Here is an 18,847-nt window from a genome sequence, read left to right on the forward strand (position 1 = left end):
TCCTGGCTTCAATCCCTGGTTGGTGAACAAAGATCCCACAAGAGGCACAGACCACGACGCCCCCCCACCACCCCGGGAAAAAACCCCAGACAACAACAACGACAACAGCAAAACAAAAGAAATATAAAAAAATAATAAAGGAAAATAATGTTACAAAGTAACAAAGTTTTGCTTTCTCCAGCTGAAGATCCAAAATTAAGCAATGGGTTCCCTAAAAGCCAGAATAATCATAGTTAACAGCATTATCATTCTCTGGAAATATGTATAAGAAAGCAATACCACATAATGATTCCAGTCCAGACCCCACCTCTACCACTTTCCACGCAATCATGGACAAAAAAACATTAACTTCTTTGTATCTGAGCTATCTCATTAGTTAAAGAGTAGATAATAACATGTAATTTATGGAGTGTTGATGAAGGTTAATATAGCTAATTGTTCAAAGTCATTAATGTTTTCTATTCCTCTTCGTCCTCCTACTTAAGCAATTGAAAAATTATCATAAGTGAAAAGCTAAACTGGATTGCTTAAAAATATTTTCATAAATTTCCTTTGTGCTTTGCCTGTATAAGTGAGAAAAACAGGCTCAGGTTACACATAAACCACGGGGCCTCAGTCAGAAGTGGCAGGAAACCAACCCAGCGCCACGTCAGGCGGCTTTTGCACAGGCGCCTCCGGCCGCTCTGCGGCTCCAGCGCCAGGCCCCGCCCGACCCCGCCTCCGCTGCCGGCCAATGGCCGCCGGCCGTCGCGGTCCGAGGCTGCTATTGGAAGAGGCGGTGCAGCGGAAGGAGCTGAGTCGGGGTCGCGCCGCGCCGCGCCTGCCTGCCCTTCTAAGCCGGAGACAGAAGGCGGTCATGCCTGTGTTAGCGGCTCTTCTGCGGCGCGGCGCGTGCGGGCGCGGCCTCCTGCTTCAGAGGCGGGTGCAGGTGAGAGGGGCTGGGACTCGCTTCGTGAGGCCTTGGCTGCGGCCGCGCGGCCGGAAGGAGCCCTCAGTGCGGGCCTCGGGAAGACCTCCGCCCCCGCCCCGAACCCTGCGCTCGCGTCCTGAAGCGCAGGCTCCTGGGCAGCGCTTCCATTCGCCGCGGCCCTGTCGGAGTGTAGGCGTTGCTTTCTAGTGTCAAAGCGTGCAGGTGTTTTGACGCGCAGAAAGGTCCGGGACTTGGTCTCGACCTTCCCTGACGGGTAGCGAAGTCCGGTAAAACTGCTTCCCAGCTGTTTTTGGAAACATATCTGTGAACGTTACTGTCAAGAGGTTTTAATTTGATGCCGTAGGTAGTCATTTTGGGTTTACAGAGTGATAATAAATCGATGTGTCAACTCGGAGCAACTTCAGACCTATTAGGGAAAATAAACAGCTTCTCGGTTTCTTGATGCGTAGCGCTTACGTACCAAGGGCGTCCAAAGCCTTGTTTCTGTTCTGGCTTGTTGTGCTTAGGAAACACAGGAGCGACAGCCTTGGAAGAATCTACTATTTTCCATCAAGCTAGCTCGCATCACAGGTTTAGGGTCTGGCAAAAGCCAAGGAGTAGGTCTAGAATTTCAGAGTGTGGTTGTGAGGCGTGACTTTTCTAGTTCGGTTGGAGCAGTAAAGTTTGAAATCTAGTTCTATTGTTAAGAGTTTGAGTTTGACTTAAGTCAATGAGGACCGTTTATATTTTTGTTATTGTCGTAGTTAGAGGTCTAGGACGATTGAAGTGGGGGGAAATCGCAAGAGATTGTGAGAGAATAAATATAGAACTTGTCAAATGCAGAGTGAGAGTGAAGAACCAAGGGAAAAGGAAAAGTCTAAAATTAATCCTGGGTGACTGAGATAATAGAAGTCAGCATAACCTAAGTTTCAAACCAGAGTTTACTAGGTGAATTAGGTGAAAATAGGTACGTAAGTTTGTAAAAAAACATAAACGAAGTGCGGAACCGTCTTAATTTAGTTTAATTAACAGCTCAAAATCAAACACAAATGTTGCTGATGAGAAAAATGAAGATTATATAGAGTGTGAGTTGTGGTGTTCATTTATTACTTAAGTGGTCATATACTGAAGCATGGAGATACAGTTTGTTTTAACAGGATTTTCAGTATTCCGTGCCGTTTTGTGGAGTGAAAGGTAATCTGTAACCTGTTAACTGGCTTTTTCTCGTTTGCCTTCGAAAACACACAGATCTCCCTTAATCGGCAACAAACTTTTATGGACTTAATCAGAGTTTTTTGCTTTCCAACTGGAATTGCTTTTTTCTTATGGTCAAAAGAGTAGTCCTCCTTGTCACCCTTGTTTACATCCATTTCCCTTTAAACCTCTGCAGTTAGATTTCTAAACTACTCAACTGAAGGATATCAGTGCATTTCATTTCCTGTGTTTCTTCTTCTTGACCTTTCTTTATACTATATTTGACAGTGTTAATGGGGCTTCCCTGGTAACTCTGTGGGACTTCCCTGGTAGTTCAGTCCGTGAAGAATCTGCCTGCAGTGCAGGAGAGGTGGTGTTCAATCCCTGGGTCAGGAAGATCCCCTGGAGAAGGAAATGGCAACCCACTCCAGTATTCTTGACACTGTTGATTATTCCCTCCTTGAAACTCCTGTCTTGCTGTTTTGAACCAAGTTAATTTTCTTTTTTTTTTTAACCTTAAGCTTTTTATTTTGTATTGAGGTATAGCCAGTTAACAATGTTGTGGTAGTTTCAGGTGAAGAGCGAAGGAACTCAACATTGCATAGAGGTGTATCCATTCTCACCCAAAGCCCACTCCATCCAGACTGGCACATAACTGTTGAGCAGAGTTCCATGTACTACACAATAGGTCTTTGTTGGTTATCCATTTAAAATGTAGCAGTATGTACATGACCTTCCCAAAGTCCCTATCTATCTTCTCCCACCCTCCCCACAGAACTATAATTTATTTTCTAAGTCTCTGAGTCTCTTTCTGTTTTGTAAGTAACTTCATTTGTATAGTTTTTTTTTTTTTTTAGATTCCATGTATAAGGGATGCCATATGATATTTCTCCTTCTCTGACTTACTTTTAGGTCCATCCATGTTGCTGCAAATGGCATTATTTCATTCTTTTTAGTGGCTGAGTGATATTCCATTGTATATATGTACCACATCTTCTTTATCTCTTCCTTTGTTGACAGGCATTTAGGCTTCTTCCATGTCTTGGCTATTGTAAACAGTGCTTCAATGAACATTGGGATATGTGTATCCTTTTGGATCATCAATTCCAGGAGTGGAATTGGAGGGGCATATGGTAGTTCTGTCTTTAGCTGTTTAAGGAACCTCCATACTGTTCTCCATAGTGGCTGTACCAGTTTACATTCTCACCAACAGCGGAAGGAGGAGTCCCTTCTCTCCATAACCTTTCCAACATTTGTTGTTTGTGGATTTTTTGATGATAGCCATTTTGACTTGTGTGAAGTGGTATCTCATTGTAGTATTGAGTTGCATTTCTCTAATAACTAGCAATGTTAAACATCTTTTCATGTGCCTATCGTTTTGTCCTCTTTGGATAAATGTTTATTCAGGTTGTCTCCAATTTTTTGAGTGGATTATGTTTTTTTATGCTATTTTTAAGCGTCCTAGGCTGTTTGTAAATTTTGGAGACCAATCCCTTAAAGGTCACGTCACTTGCACTTTTTGCCCAGTCTGTGGGTTGTATTTTCATTTTGTTTATTGTTTCCTTTGCTGTGCAAAAGCTTTTGAGTTTAAGTAGGTCCCATTTGTTTATTTTTGCTTTTTTCCCCCATTATTATGGGAGATGCATCAAAAAAGATGTTGCTGTGAGTTATATCAGACAGTCTGCCTATGTTTTCCTCTAGGGGTTTTACAGTGTCCAGTATCACATTTAGGTCTCAATCCATTTTGAGCTTATTTTTGTATTTGGAGTTAAGAAATGATCTAATTTCATTTTTTTTACATGTGACTGTCCAGTTTTCCCAGCATCATTTGTTGATGAGATTCTTTCCAACATTGTGTAGAATTGGCTTTGTCATAGATAAATTGACCATAGAGGCATGGGCTTATTTCTGGGTTTTCTATCCTATTCCATTGAGCTATATTTCTATTTTTATGCCACTGCCATACTGTTTTGATGACTTGTAGCTTTGCAGTATAGTCTGAAGTTAGGAGTCTGAGTCCTCCAGCTCCCTTTTTCTTTTTCAACATTGCTCTGACTGTTTGGGGTCTTTTATGTCTCCATACAAATTGTGAGACTTTTTTTTCTAGTTCTGTGAAAAATGTCATTGGTAATTTGTTAGGGGTTTCATTGAAGCTGTAGATTGCCTTGGACATTAGTCATTTTGACAGTATTGATTTTTCCAATCCACTAAAAAGGTATATATTTCTATCTGTGTATATCTTCTTTAATTTCTTTCATCAGCATCATATAGTTTTCAGAGTACAGGTCTTTTGTCTCCTTAGGTAGCTTTATTCCTAGGTATTTTATTCTTTTTGATGCAATGGTAAATGGAATTCTTCTTGAATTTCTCTTTCTGATCTTTTGTTGTTAGTGTATAGAAATGCAACGGTTTTCTGTGTATTAATTTTGTAACCTCCAATTACCAAATTCATTGATGAGTTATAGTAGTTTTCTGGTGGCATCTTTAGGGTCTTCTGTGTATAGTATTCTGTCATCTGCACGCAGTGACAGATTAACTTCTTTTCCAATTTGGATTCCCTTTACCTCTTTTTCTTCTCTGATTGCTCTAGCTAGGATGTCCAAAATGATGTTGAATAAAAATGGTCCTTTTCATGTTTATTTTGTTCTTAGTCTTAGAGGGAATGTGTTCAGCTTTTCACCACTGAGGATGATGCTAGCTGTAGATTTGTCATGTCTGGCCTTTATTATGTTGAGGGATATAGCCTTTATGCCCACTTTCTGGAGAGTTTTTTTTATCATAAATGGGTGATGAATTTTATCAGAAACTTTTTCTGCATCCACTGAATGATCATATGGTTTTCATTCTTCAATTTGTTGATGTGGTGTATCACATTTATTGATTTGGGGATGTTGAAAAATCCTTACATCTCTTGGATGGATACCGGAGATCATGATCTCTGATCATGGTGTATGATCTTTTTAATGTATTTTTGGATATGAATTGTTAGTATTTTGTTGAGGATTTTGGAATCTATGTTCATCAGTGATCCTGTCCTGTAAAATTTTTTTTGTGGTATCTGTCTGGTTTTGGGGGGATGGTGGCCTCATAAAATGAGTTTGGAAGTTTTCCTTCCCTGCAACTTTTTGGAACAGTTTCAGAAGGATAGGTGTTAACTCTTCTCTAAATATTTGATAAAAATTCACCTGTCAAGCTGTAGGGTCCTAGACTTTTGTTTGTTGGGAGGTTTTTAATCATTGTTTGTTTCAATTTTAGTGCTTCTGATTGGCCTGTTTATATTTTCTGTTTCTTCCTGGTTCATCCTAGGGAGACTGTACCTTTCTAAGAATTTGTGCATTTCTTCCATGTGTCGGTTTTATTGGCATACAGTGTTCATAGTAGTCCCTTATGACCCTGGGTATTTCTGTGGAGTCAGCTGTAGCTTCATTTTCAGTTTTACTGATTTGACTCCTCTCCCTTTTTTTTGGATGAGTCTGGCTAATGGTTTATAAATTTTCTTTATCTTTTCAAAGAACCAGCTTTTAGCTTTATTGATCTCTGAGATTGTTTTCTTTGTCTCTATTTCATTTAATTCTTCTCTGATCTTTATGATTTCCTTCTCTCTACTAACTTTATGTTTGTTCTTCTTTCTCTAGTTGTTTTAGGTATAAGGTTAGATTGTTGATATTTATCTTGTTTCTTGCGGTAAGATTTTATTGCTCTAAACTTCCCTCTTAGAATTGCTTTAGCTGCATCCCATAAGTTTTGGACCATTGTGCTTTCATTTTCTTTTTTTTTTTTTTAGAAAGTCTGAACGATTTTATTTATAAAATGCTTCTTCAGTTTTCCTTTATTCAACATCAGGGAGGGCTGACTGTGCCAGACCTTGCGCTGGGCTCTGAGACCAATAGGGATACAAACATGAGAGTGTTTATGGCCTTACAGAGTTCATTGTATGGAAAGCTACATGTCCTAGAGCATCCTAAGAATTTTGACACTTTGGGAGGTGTTGAAAAAACAAAGCAATGGCTCTAATTCAATTCTGTCTTTAAAGCACCAAACACTTTTTTTCTAGAAGTGAGATTTCAATATTATTTCCTCTACCCTCTTTTTGGAGGAAATAATTTGAATAGTCTTTAGAAATGTTAAGCAAATACCCCTTCATTCTTATAGAAAACTTGATATCATCTTTACTCTGAAGATACATTTTTTAACACTTGAGTTTTGTTTTTATTACATTGAAACAATCATATAACCTAGCAAGTCAAATAGCAATCAAAGACCTTAGGACCTGTGCTTGGTTTCTTAGAAGCATCTATTTTCAGTTCATATTTGTCTCTTTTGGATCTCCTTTCCTATTTCCATGCTTATACTATTCTATCTTAAAACAGAAATGATTAACTTCCTCTAAATCTCTCTCTCTTCCCAACTCCATCTGAAATTACCAACGTTTGGTTAAATTAGTTTCTAGGATTTACATTACTTCTTCCTGTTTAGTTACTAAGTTGTGTCTGACTTTTTGTGATCCCATGGACTGTAGCCCATCAGGTTCCACTGCCCATGGGATTCTCCAGGCAAGAATACTGGAGTGGGTTGCCATTTCCTTCTCCTGCTTTCATTTTCATTTGTCTCTAGATTTTTTTGTTTTTCTTCTTCTTCTTTGATTTCTTCAGTGATCCAGTGGTTGTTTAGTAGCATACTGTTTAGCCACCAAGTGTTTGTGTTTCTTAGAGTTTTTTTCCTTGTTTAATCTCATAGTGTTGTTGTGATCAGAAAAGATGCTTGATATGATTTCAGTTTTCTTAAATTTACTAAGGCTTGCCTTGTGGCCCAGCATGTGGTCAATCCTTGAGAATGTTCCTTGTGCACTTGAGAAGAATGAGTAGTCTGCTGCTTTTGCATGGAATGCTCTATAAATATCAATTAAGTCTAATTCATCTAAAGTGTCAGTTAAGGCCTGAATTTCCTTATTGATTTTCTGTTTGGATCATCTGTCCATTGATGAAATTGGGGTATTAGAGTCCACTCCATTATCATGTTACTGTCAGTTTGTGCCTTTATGTTTGTTTGTATTTGCCTTACATATTGAGGTGCTCCTATGTTGGGTGCTTATATATTTATAATTGTTATATCTTATTCTTAGGTTGAACCCTTGATCATTATGTACTGTCCTTCTTTGTCTCTTATAGCAGTCTTTGTTTGAAAATCTATTTTGTTGGATATGAATGTTGCTGCTCTAGCTTTCTTATGATTTCCATTTGCATGAAATACTTTCTCCCATCCCCTTACTTTCAGTCTGAAAGTGTCCATAGGTTTGAGGTGGGTCTCTTGTAGAGAGCATATATATGGGTCTTATTTTTTTTATCCACCCAACTATGTCTTTTGGTTGGTGCATTTAATCCATTTACACTTAAGGTAATTATTGATGTGTATGATCCTACATACATAGGACTTCTCAGGTGGCTCAGTCAGTAAAGAATCTGCCTGCAGGTTCTTTATGCGAGACCTGGGTTCTATCCCTGGGTAGGGAAAACTCCCTGGAAGAGGGCATGGCAACCCACTCCAGTATTTTTGCCTGGAGAATCCCCATGGACAAAGAAGCCTGGTGGGCTGCAGCCCATAGGGTCACAAAGTGTCAGACGAGACTGAGTGACTAAGCTCACATAGCACACGATCCTGTTCAGTTCAGTCATGTCTGACTCTGCAGCACCATGGAATGTGCATGCCTGGCTTCCCTGTCCATCACCAACTCCCAGAGCCTGCTCAAACTCATGTCCATCGAGTCAGTGCTGCCATCCAACCATCTCATCCTCTGTTGTCCCTTTCTCCTCCTGCCTTCAGTCTTTCCTGGAATCAGGGTCTTTTCCAATGAGTCAGTTCTTCACATTAGGTGTCCAGAGTATTGGAGCTTCAGCTTCAGCATCAGTCCTTCCAGTGAGTGTTCAGGACTGATTTCCTTTAGGATTGACAGGATTGATCTCCTTGAAGTTCAAGGGACTCTCAAAAGTCTTTTCAAACACTGCAGTTCAAAAGCATCAATTTTTTGGCACTCAGCTTTCTTTATGGTCCAACTCTCACATCCATACATGATTACTGGAAAAACCATAGCTTTGACTATATGGACCTTTGTTGGTAAAGTAATGTCTTTGCTTTTTAATATGTTGTCTAGGTTGGTCATAGCTTTTCTTCCAAGGAGCATGTATCTTTAATTAATTTCATGGCTACAGTCACTATCAGCAGTGATTTTGGAGCTCAAGAAAATAAAGTCTGTCACTGTTTCCATTGTTTCCCCATCTATTTGCCATGAAATGATGGGACAGAATGCCATGATCTTAATTTTTTGAATGTTGAGCTTTAAGCCAACTTTTTCACTCTCTTTCACTTTCATCAAGAGGCTCTTTAGTTCTTCTTTGCTTTCTGCCATTAAAGTGTTCATTTGTATATCTGAGGTTATTGATATTTCTCCTGGCAACCTTGATTCCAGCTTGTGCATCATCCAGCCTGGCATTTTGCACAGTGTACTCTGCATATACTTTAAAAAAGCAGGGTGACAATATACAACCTTGACATAAACCTTTCCCAATTTGGAACCAGTCCATTGTTCCATGTCCAGTTCTAATTTTTGCTTCTTGACCTGCATACAGATTTCTCAGGAGGCAAGTAAGGTGGTCTGGTATTCGCATCTCTTGAAGAATTTTCCACAATTTGATGTGATCCACAAAGTCAAAGGCTTTAACCTAGTCAATAAAGGAGATGTAGATGTTTTTCTGGGACTCCCTTGCTTTTTCTATGATTCAGCGGATGTTGGCAATTTGATCTCTGGTTCCTCTGCCTTTCCTAAATCCAGCTTGAACATCTGGCATTTTTTGGATCATGTACTGTTGAAGTCTATCTTGGATAATTTTGAGCATGACTTTGCTGCCGTGTAAGATGAGTGCAATTGTGCTGTACTTTGAACATTCTTTGGCATTCCCCATCTTTGGGACTGGAATGAAAATTGACTGTTTCTAGTCCTGTGACCACTGCTGAGTTTTCCACATTTTGCTGGCACATTGAGTGCAGCACTTTAACAGTATCATCTTTTAGGATTTGAAATAGTTTAGGTGGAATTCCATGACTTACCCTAGCTTTGTTCTTAGTGATGCTTCCTAAGGCCCACTTGACTTTGCACTCTAGCTTGAGTAGCTCTTGGTGAGTGATCACACAATTGTGGTTATCTGGGTCATTAAGATCTCTCTTGTATAGTTCTTCTGTGTATTATTGCCAGCTGTTTTAAAATTATCTTCTGCTTCTGTTAGGTCTATATACCATTTCTATCTTCTATATGCCCATCGTTGCATCTTTGCATAAAATTTTTTCTTGGTATCTCTAATTTTCTTGATGAGAACTCGGGTCTTTCCCATTCGATTGTTTTCCTCTATTTCTTTGCATTGTTCACTTAGGAGTGCTTACTTGTCTCTCCTTGCTATTCTTTGGAACTCTGCAATCAGGTGGATATATCTTTACTTTTCTCTGTTTCCTTTCACTTCTCTTTTTTTCTCAGCTATTTGTAAAGCCTCCTCAGACAACCATTTTGCCTTTTTGCATTTCTTTTTTTGGGGTGGGTTTTGATCACTGCCTCTTGTACAAGTGTCAGGAACCTCATCCATAGTTCTTCAGGCACTCAGTCTATCAGATCTAATCCCTTGAATCTATTTGTCATTACCACTGTATAATCATAAGGGATTTGATTTAGGTCAGACCTTAATGACCTAGTGGTTTTCCCTACTTTCTTCAGTTTAAATCTGAATTTTGCAATAAGGATGATCTGAGCCATAGTCAGCTCCCAGTCTTGTTTTTGCTGACTGTATAGAGCTTCTCCATCTTCGACTACAAAGAATATAATCAATCTGAATTTGGTACTGACCATCTGGTGATGTCCATGTATAGAGTCATCTCTTCTGTTGTTGGAAGAGAGTGTTTGCTATGACCAGCACATTCTCTTGGCAAAACTCTGTTAGCCTTTGCCCTACTTCATTGTGTACTCCAAGTCCAAATTTGCCTGTTACCTTAGATATCTCTTGACTTTGTACTTTTGTATCCAGTCCCCTATGATGAGAAGGACATCTTTTTTTGCTGTTGTTATTTCTAGAAAATCTTGTAGGTTTTGGTGGAAGACCTTCAGCTTCTTCAGCATTAGTGGTTGGGGCATAGACCTGTATTACCGTGATATTGAATGGTTTGCCTTGGAAATGAACAGAGATCATTAAGTAATTTTTGAGATTGCACCCAAGTACTGCAGTTAGGACTCCTGTTGAATATGAGGGCTATTCCATTTCTTCTAGTGGGTTCTTGCCCACAGTAGTAGATATAATGGTCATCTGAATTAAATTCTCCCATTCTGGTCCATTTTAGTTCACTGATTCCTAAAATGTTGATGCTCACTGTTGCCATCTCCTGTTTGACCACTTCCAGTTTACACTGATTCATGGACCCAGCATTCCAGGTTCCTATGCAATATTGATCTTACAGCATTACACTTTACTTTCACCATCAGACACATCCACATCTAGGTATTGTTTCTGCTTTGGCTCAGCTTCTTCATTCTTTCTGGGGCTATTTCTCTGCTCTTTTCCAGTAGCATATTGGGCACCTACTAACCTGGGGAGTTCATCTATCAGTGTCCTATCTTTTTGCCTTTTTATACTGTTCATGGGGTTCTCAAGGCAAGAATGCTGTAGTGGCTTGCCATTCCCTTTTGCAGTGGACCACATTTTATCATACGTATGTATATGTAAACTATATATATCCATAATAGGGTGATACTGCTTGGGTTTGAAATCCCATGTCTGCACCTTGTTGGCTCTGGGACTCTGGGAAGGTCACTTGGCCTGCCAGTGCTTAAGTTTCTTTACCTGTAAAATAAGAATAGTGGTACCCACCCATTAGCTTGTTCTGTATATAAAGCATGCTCCATATCCATCTGTTTGTATCCACCCCACTTGTGACCTCCCTAGCATTTGCCACATGAGCTCTTGCCCAGTCTCCTTCCCCTTTTTACTCCTGCTTCTATAGTCATTCTGTACACTTCAGCCAGAGTGGTCTTTTTATAATAGTAAAGCTTTCGATGACTTCTTATTATACAGGATAGAATCCAGACTCCTTCTCAGGCTCTATTTGGTCACTGCTTGCTTCTTTAGTCTTAGCCAGACTGTGTGTTCTCTTGAGTATGTGGCTCCCGGTACACTAGTCCACTTTTTCTACTTGTGTCAAGTTTGTTCCTAATGCAAGGCCTTTGTCCTAGTTCTTCCTAATGCCTCAGATGCTCTTTCCTTAGACTTTTCCCAGGCTGGCTCTCTTAATACTCAATTTCTCAGCTCCAGTGACATCTCCAGAGAGCCCTTTTCTGAACATCCTATGTGAAACAAGCCCTCATTCTGTAACTCATTATCCCATTTTGTTGACTTCAGAATGTACTTACCCTACCTGAAATGTTTTTCAGAGGTGCTAGTAAGATCAGACTTTGTTTATTTGTTAAGTGTTTCTTGTCATCATTGGGATAAAAAAATAAAAGTAGTGTCTTCTTGAAACTCACATTCTGATAGGGAGACAGTCAAGCTAATGAGGGAATTATATGTTTCAGAAAAATAGAGCATGCATAGGCGTGCTGCAGAAGCTAAGATTGAAGTGCCTGCCTGCATTGTCAGGGATAGTCTCTAGAGTGCTTGGAGCAGATGAGCTGTCCTTGGAAGATAATTGTGACATGCAAATAAAATTTAAGTGGCCATGTTCATTCATCATGTGTGTTGATCCTACTATAGTTTTGCCATTCCTGGGATATTTAATGAGCTCTAGGCATTATGCCAAGTGACAAGGATATAGCTGTGAACCAGGAAGGAGAAACCCAGAAGAGAAGATTGCTCTCAGGAAGCTTGTATTATGTGGAGAGAGAATAAATATGTATACCTTATATTTACACAGTGTTGTAAATACAACAGTGTATTTACAGAGAGGTGCTTTCAAGGAAATAATCATGTTGAAATAGAAGCTGACTTAAAAATAGTCAGGGAGAGATACTGTGCGGTTGTGTTGTTTAAGCCGAATCCTGAAGAACAAAACTGAACCAGGCAAGGCAAGCTGGAGAAGGACTGTTAACTGGTAGAGGCACACTGTAAAGAGCTTGAGGTGGAAATGGGTTCAGAACAAAGAGGAGGCTGGTGTGGCTGGCACAGAATAAGAGTGGTATGAATGGAAATTGCCGGGGTCCAGCCCCAGTGGATCCAGGGTGATTCAAAGGGGGAGACGGATAGGTGAGGAAAACTTATTTTTTTAGTGATATAAGGTTAGATTAGGAAGAAATAGTATAGTAGGAAATTTAAATGGAGAAAAGGAGGCTGAATAACTTGGTTTACGGGGGAAACCAATAAAACCTTGAGACAAGAGGTTTGCACCATCTACATTAGGCCACTGGCGTCCACTTGAATATCGAAGGGTGCCCTGCTTTAGGCTCCCTTTTGCGTGGGTCTTAGAAGCCAGGGCAAGTAAGTAGACGTGGTGAGCCTCCCCGCTCCAGATGGGAATTCAGCCGAAAAACGGGAGCAAAGAACGACAAGGGGAAGCCCAGCATTGGTGCAAGACTCCAAAAACTATTTTTCAAAATCAGCTTATATACCCCAAGTTGTGCATAAAGAAATAATGGAATATGCAGAGTTATGCAGGGGCAGCAGTCCTGACCCTCATTGAGACCAGGCTTTCTTTTTGCATACCCTCCCGTATACAAAAGGCCTCAGGTGGTTTACATTATCTTCTGGCCAAGAGGCCTGTTCACATTTTTATGGCTCTCTTCCTGGATAATTGTCTGTCAACCAGAAAACTCCTTTTCCCTAGAAGTGTTTTTTCTTTACTCTGCATCACCCTCAAAATACTAAATAAAGTTACATTCCTGTAGAACAAAGGTGCAGTGGGTTATAACAAAGAAAGTACTGAACTCAAAGATCTACTGTTGCTAATACCAGGTCTACTACCTGTTTTTCTATATACCAACTATCTCTACAAATAAAAGATACGAAAATTTGGCAGCAAGTATTGGCTCAACAAATGAAACCTTTAATCAGTCCTATTCTAATGATTTTGACTCCTCGTAAGCCCCTACATTCCTAGGATGTTTTAAGCTTCCTGTGCCTCCCGTAGTCGGGAGGCCTCAAACAATCACATGCGCAGCTGTATGAGTCCTGCAGGCAGGCTAGAAAGCCATCAGAGGGGTTTTTGGATTGAAACACCCTGTCAAATGCAGAAGACTAAAGCTCTGAGTTGACTTTTTCCAGAATGTGTCAGAAGAGTGGAAAAGCAGAGTACAAAGGCCGGCAGACTGGTTTTTTGGGGCACATGCTTAGGAAATACCAGGGGGAAGCCCTGAGATTTGACTCGCCTTGCCCATGAGATCTCTGCCACGTGACCTTGTCATGGGTGGGATTCCTCATGCTGGCTCCCGGCAGGAAATAAAATCAGGAGCCAGGTCATACCATCCAGCTCATCGGGAGCTCCAGATCCAAGAGCCAGGAGCTTGTAGGGTAAGAGATAAACTTTGGATATCATTCCAAGAGCAGTGGAAAGCCATCACAGGATTTTAACGAGGGGAATGATACAATCTGATTTATGTTTTGCGTGCATGTATGTGTGTGTGTGTTGATTTTGTTTTTTGGTCTGTACCATGCAGCTTATGGGATCCTAGTTCCCTTGGGATCTCAATTCCTTGATCAAGGATTGAACCTGAGCCACAGCAGTGAAAGTGCCAAATTCTAACCATTGGACCTCTAGGAAACCGCCTGATTTACCTTTTAAAAACTAGATGCACTGAAGAAGGGAAGTTGGGGATGCAGGAAATGAAGTAGAGACTGTTACAGTGGCAAGAAATGGTGGCTGGGCAGATGAAGTGAAGTGGAAGAATTTAGGTATATTTTAGACACAGTATTGACAATACCTGTGGTAGAATATCTCCAGGTATTAGGCAGAGCTGGCCAGTGAGTCCTTAGATTTTTGGCTTAGCTCCTGGGCAGATTGTGATGTGATGTCCTGAGGTGGGAAATACTGGAAAGAAACTAGTGTTCTAACGTGGCAATTGAGAGCCATGTGTTGGACAGCAAAATCAGGCTAGTGAAGTTGGCACTTGGATATATGAGTCTGGAGGGCAATTGAGTGGTGAAGGCTAGAGATAGAAATTTGGAAATCATCAGGACATAATTGCTGTTTAAAGCTGTGGGGCTAGATATGATTATGGAGACAGTGAAGTTTGAAAATTAAAAGGGGCCTGGAACAAAGCCCTGGGACATTCCAGCAGTTAGAGGTTCGAAAGGGAATGATAGGGAGGCTGAGAAAAATAACTAGAGAAATAAGAGGTGGACCACAAGATTGTGTTAAGATGGAAGCCAAGGAAAAGGGTTTGGATAATGGTTTATACACATTACCTCATTTCATTTTCACAACTACTTGTGCAAAGTATTTTAGAAAACCAAGGTTAATACTCAAGAATACTCAGTTTCTCAGTCTGTCGAAGGATGGGATAAGGGGAGGGGAGGGAGACTCAAGGGAGGGGACATCACTATGAACAAAGCTAATGGAGGTGATGGAATTCCAGCTGAGCTATTTCAAATCCTAAAAGATGATGCTGTTAAAGTGCTGCACTCAATGTGCCATCAAATTTGGAAAACTCAGCAGTGGCCACAGGACTGGAAAAGGTCAGTTTTCATTCCAGTCCCAAAGAAGGGGAATGCCAAAGAATGCTCAAACTATCGCACAATTGCACTCATCTCACACGATGGCAAAGTCATGCTCAAAATTATCCAAGATAGACTTCAACAGTACGTGAACTGAAAAATTCCAGATGTTCAAACTGGATTTAGAAAAGGCAGAGGAACCAGAGATCAAATTGCCAACATCCATTGGATCATAGAAAAAGCAAGAGAATTCCAGAAACACGTCTACTTCTGCTTTATTGACTATGCCAAAGCCTTTGATTGTGTAGATCACAACAAACTGTGGAAAATTCTTCAAGAGATGGAAATACCAGGTCGCCTCACCTGCCTCCTGAGAAATCTGTATGCAGGTCAAGAAGCAACAGTTATAACTGGACATGGAACAATGGACTGGTTCCAAATTGGGAAAGGAGTACGTCAAGGCTTTATATTGTCACCCTGCTCTTTTAACTTATATGTAGAGTACATCATGCGAAATGCTGGGCTGGATGAAGCACAAGCTGGAATCAAGGTTGCTGCGAGAAATATCAATAACCTCAGATACACAGATGGCACCACCCTTATGGCAGAAAGTGAAGAGGAACTGAAGAGCCTTTTGATGAAAGTGAAAGAGGAAAGTGAAAAAGCTGGCTTAAAACTCAACATTCAGAAAACTAAGATCATGGCATTTGGTCCCATCACTTCATGGCAAATAGATGGGGAAACAATGGAAACAGTGACAGACTTTATTTTCTTGAGTTCCAAAATCACTGCAGATGGTGACTGCAGCCATGAAACTAAAACTCTTGCTCCTTGGAAGAAAAGCTATGACAAATCTAGCCAGCATATTTAAAAGCAGAGACATTACTTTGCTGACAAAGATCTGTCTAGTCAAAGCTATGGTTTTTCCAGTAGTCATTTATGGATGTGAGAGTTGGAGTATAAAGAAAGCTGAATGTTGAAGAATTGATGCTTTTGAGCTGTGTTGTTGGAGAAGACTCTTGAGAGTCCCTTGGACTGCAAGGAGATCCAACCAGTCAATCCTAAAGAAAATCAGTCCTGCGTATTCATTGGAAAGACTGATCCTGAAGCTAAAACTTCATTACTTTGGCCACCTGATGTGAAGAACTGACTCATTGGAAAAGACCCTGATGCTGGAAAAGATTGAAAGGAGAAGGAGAAGGGGACAACAGAGGATGAGATGGTTGGATGGCATCACCTACTCGATGGACATGCGTTTGAGCAAGCTCCAGGAGTTGGTGATGGACAGGGAAGCCTGGTGTGTTATAGTCTGTGGCATCACAAAGAGTCAGACATAACAGAGTGACTGAAGTGAGGGAGACTCAAGAGACTCACTCATATATATGTAATTGTGACTGATTTGCATTGTTATATGACAGTAACCAACACATGCTGCTGCTGCTGCTAAGTCGCTTCAGTCGTGTCCGACTCTGTGCGACCCCATAGACGGCAGCCCACGAGGCTCCCCCCATCCCTGGGATTCTCCAGGCAAGAACACTGGAGTGGGTTGCCATTTCCTTCTCCAGTGCATGAAAGTGAAAAGTGAAAGGAAAGTCGCTCAGGTGTCTCTGACTCTTAGCGACCCCATGGACTACGGCCTACCAGGCTCCTCTGTCTGTGGGATTTTCCAGGCAAGAGTACTGGAGTGAGGTGTCATTGCCTTCTCCAAACCAACACATAGCGTTAAGTAATTTTCTACCAATTAAAAAAAAAAAAAGGAAAACTCAGCTGGTAGACCCAGGCTCTTAACCACTGTGGGTGTTTCCCAAAATAGAAAAGTTAGTCCCAGGTTGCCAAGAAGATGAGATGAACATAGAGAGGTCTTTATTGGATTTTGCTATCCAGATATTGTTAACCTTGCTTAAAGCCAACAGTAGGATAGATAAAAGCCAGATTGAGTGGTTTGAATAGTAAACAGGAGGTGATGACAGGAGACAAATTCTCGGTAACTTGGAGAACTTCTCTTGCATGGAGGAGCTAAGAAATGGAGTGAAAGCTCAGTGGGACTCTGGGTTAAGAGAAGTTTGTTTGTCTTTGATTCTTTTAATTGGGAGGAGCCAGAGCCTGTTTTCATGCTTGCAGAATGGTCAAGGGGTAAAGGAGATGAATGATGGAAGAGGTAACAGTTAACTGAAGATGTGGCACCTTTGAAAAAGCAACTGAAATAGGATCCAGGGCAAAGTGGAGAGACCCAGGGAACTTCAGTTAAACAGAACCAGAAACTTAAAAGTGGTTTAGAAAAGGCTGTTTGATTGCAAGGAAAAATATCCACACTAGCTAAGTAGAAAGTGGCTGATTTGAAGATCTATGCTAGGTAAGCTCTTGGACATCCAAAGTTAGGAAATAAAGTGAAGCTGGCCTTGGTGTGGAGGCCTATCTAGAAAATCATTAACTAGGTTACCTTGTTTTGTCTCTTGTAGTATGCCATGGTCTTTCCTTCCTTTCTGGGTGTATATGTTACATTCCCTTGCTTCTCTGCTTACTCATGGCTTTTCTCTTCGCTGTAACCTCTGCTTTTACGTGGCATTGCTGACTAACTCTAGCCCCTTGGCCCTTTCACTTCCAGTGCCCATCATCCAGATGATCAGGTTTCTCAGAGTGCTAGCTCACTTCATTCTGTTTTTGAAATGGGGCATAGTTCATTCCATTTTTGGTCCATCAGCTCTGGCCAGAGGGAGGAGGATGGGAATCACCTTGTAGGTACTTAGGGCTGTCCCTCCCAGACTCTCTGAGTAAGGGGTGTATTTGGGAAGACAATGACTGGCATGTTTACTACAAGTAGAAACTTTTAATTTAAAGTTGGGTCACAGATAATATACTGAAATCCTTTAGTATAAGTAGGTTATATAAGCAGCAGTCCAATTTGGGCTTACTTAATTTAGAACTCAGATCTAATTTAAAGTTACATTTTATAAAGTTTATACTTAAAAAGGATTAGAAACTTTAAGATGATAAACTTATCAGAAGTTAAAACATACATTTCTAATGAATAGTTAATCAGGTGAGAGTATTGCAAAAGTAGTAATATTTAAATATGCTGACTGGAAAATTTAGAAATAAAAGCATAAGGCATAAAAAAATTACCATAATCCCATTGCTGAGAAATATAAACTAATAGAGATTAATACTTTCTATATCATAACATATTTATATTACAGGAAATAAGGTATGCGGAGCGAAGTTATGTATCAAAACCCACTTTGAATGTAAGTATAAATTTAAATGTGCTTCATTTGTTTATTTATTTATTATTTATTATTTTTATTTTTACTTTATTTTACTTTACAGTACTGTATTGGTTTTGCCATACATTGACATGAATCCACCACGGGTGTACATGTGTTCCCAAACATGAACCCCCCACCCACCTCCCTCCCCATAACATCTCTCTGGGTCATCCCCGTGCACCAGCCCCAAGCATGCTGTATCCTGCATCAGACATAGACTGGCGATTCGTTTCTTACATGATAGTATACATGTTTCAATGCCATTTTCCCAAATCATCCCACCCTCTCCCTCTCCCTCTGAGTCCAAAAGTCCACTCTACACATCTGTGTCTCTTTTGCTGTCTTGCATACAGAGTCATCATTGCCATCTTTCTAAATTCCATATATATGTGTTGGTATACTGTATTGGTGTTTTTCTTTCTGGCTTACTTCACTCTGTATAATCGGCTCCAGTTTCATCCACCTCATTAGAATTGATTCAAATGTATTCTTTTTAACGGCTGAGTAATACTCCATTGTGTATATGTACCACAGCTTTGTTATCCATTCATCTGCTGATGGACATCTAGGTTGTTTCCATGTCCTGGCTATTATAAACAGTGCTGCGATGAACATTGGGGTACTTGTGTCTCTTTCAATTCTGGTTTCCTCAGTGTGTATGCCCAGAAGTGGGATTGCTGGGTCATGAGGCAGTTCTGTTTGCAATTTTTTAAGGAATCTCCACACTGTTCTCCATAGTGGCTGTACTAGTTTGCATTCCCACCAACAGTGTAAGAAAATGTAGTCAATTAAAAACTACATATTCT

The 18,847-nt window shown here is 40.4% G+C and overlaps 1 protein-coding gene across 1 annotated transcript in view; it reads left to right on the plus strand.

The window, feature by feature from the left end:
• The first annotated feature begins 620 nt into the window (after positions 1-620).
• ACAT1 (acetyl-CoA acetyltransferase 1) overlaps positions 621-18,847 on the plus strand; it is a 31,173-nt gene continuing 12,946 nt past the window's right edge. Inside the window, exons 1-2 of the mRNA XM_069554954.1 lie at positions 621-928; positions 17,973-18,020. Of these exons, the coding sequence (XP_069411055.1) occupies positions 734-928; positions 17,973-18,020 (243 nt within the window). The 5' untranslated portion in view covers positions 621-733. The remainder of the gene's footprint in view (positions 929-17,972; positions 18,021-18,847) is intronic.

The sequence above is a fragment of the Ovis canadensis genome, chromosome 15 (genome assembly GCF_042477335.2).
Source record: "Ovis canadensis isolate MfBH-ARS-UI-01 breed Bighorn chromosome 15, ARS-UI_OviCan_v2, whole genome shotgun sequence".
Taxonomy (NCBI): Eukaryota; Metazoa; Chordata; class Mammalia; order Artiodactyla; family Bovidae; genus Ovis; species Ovis canadensis.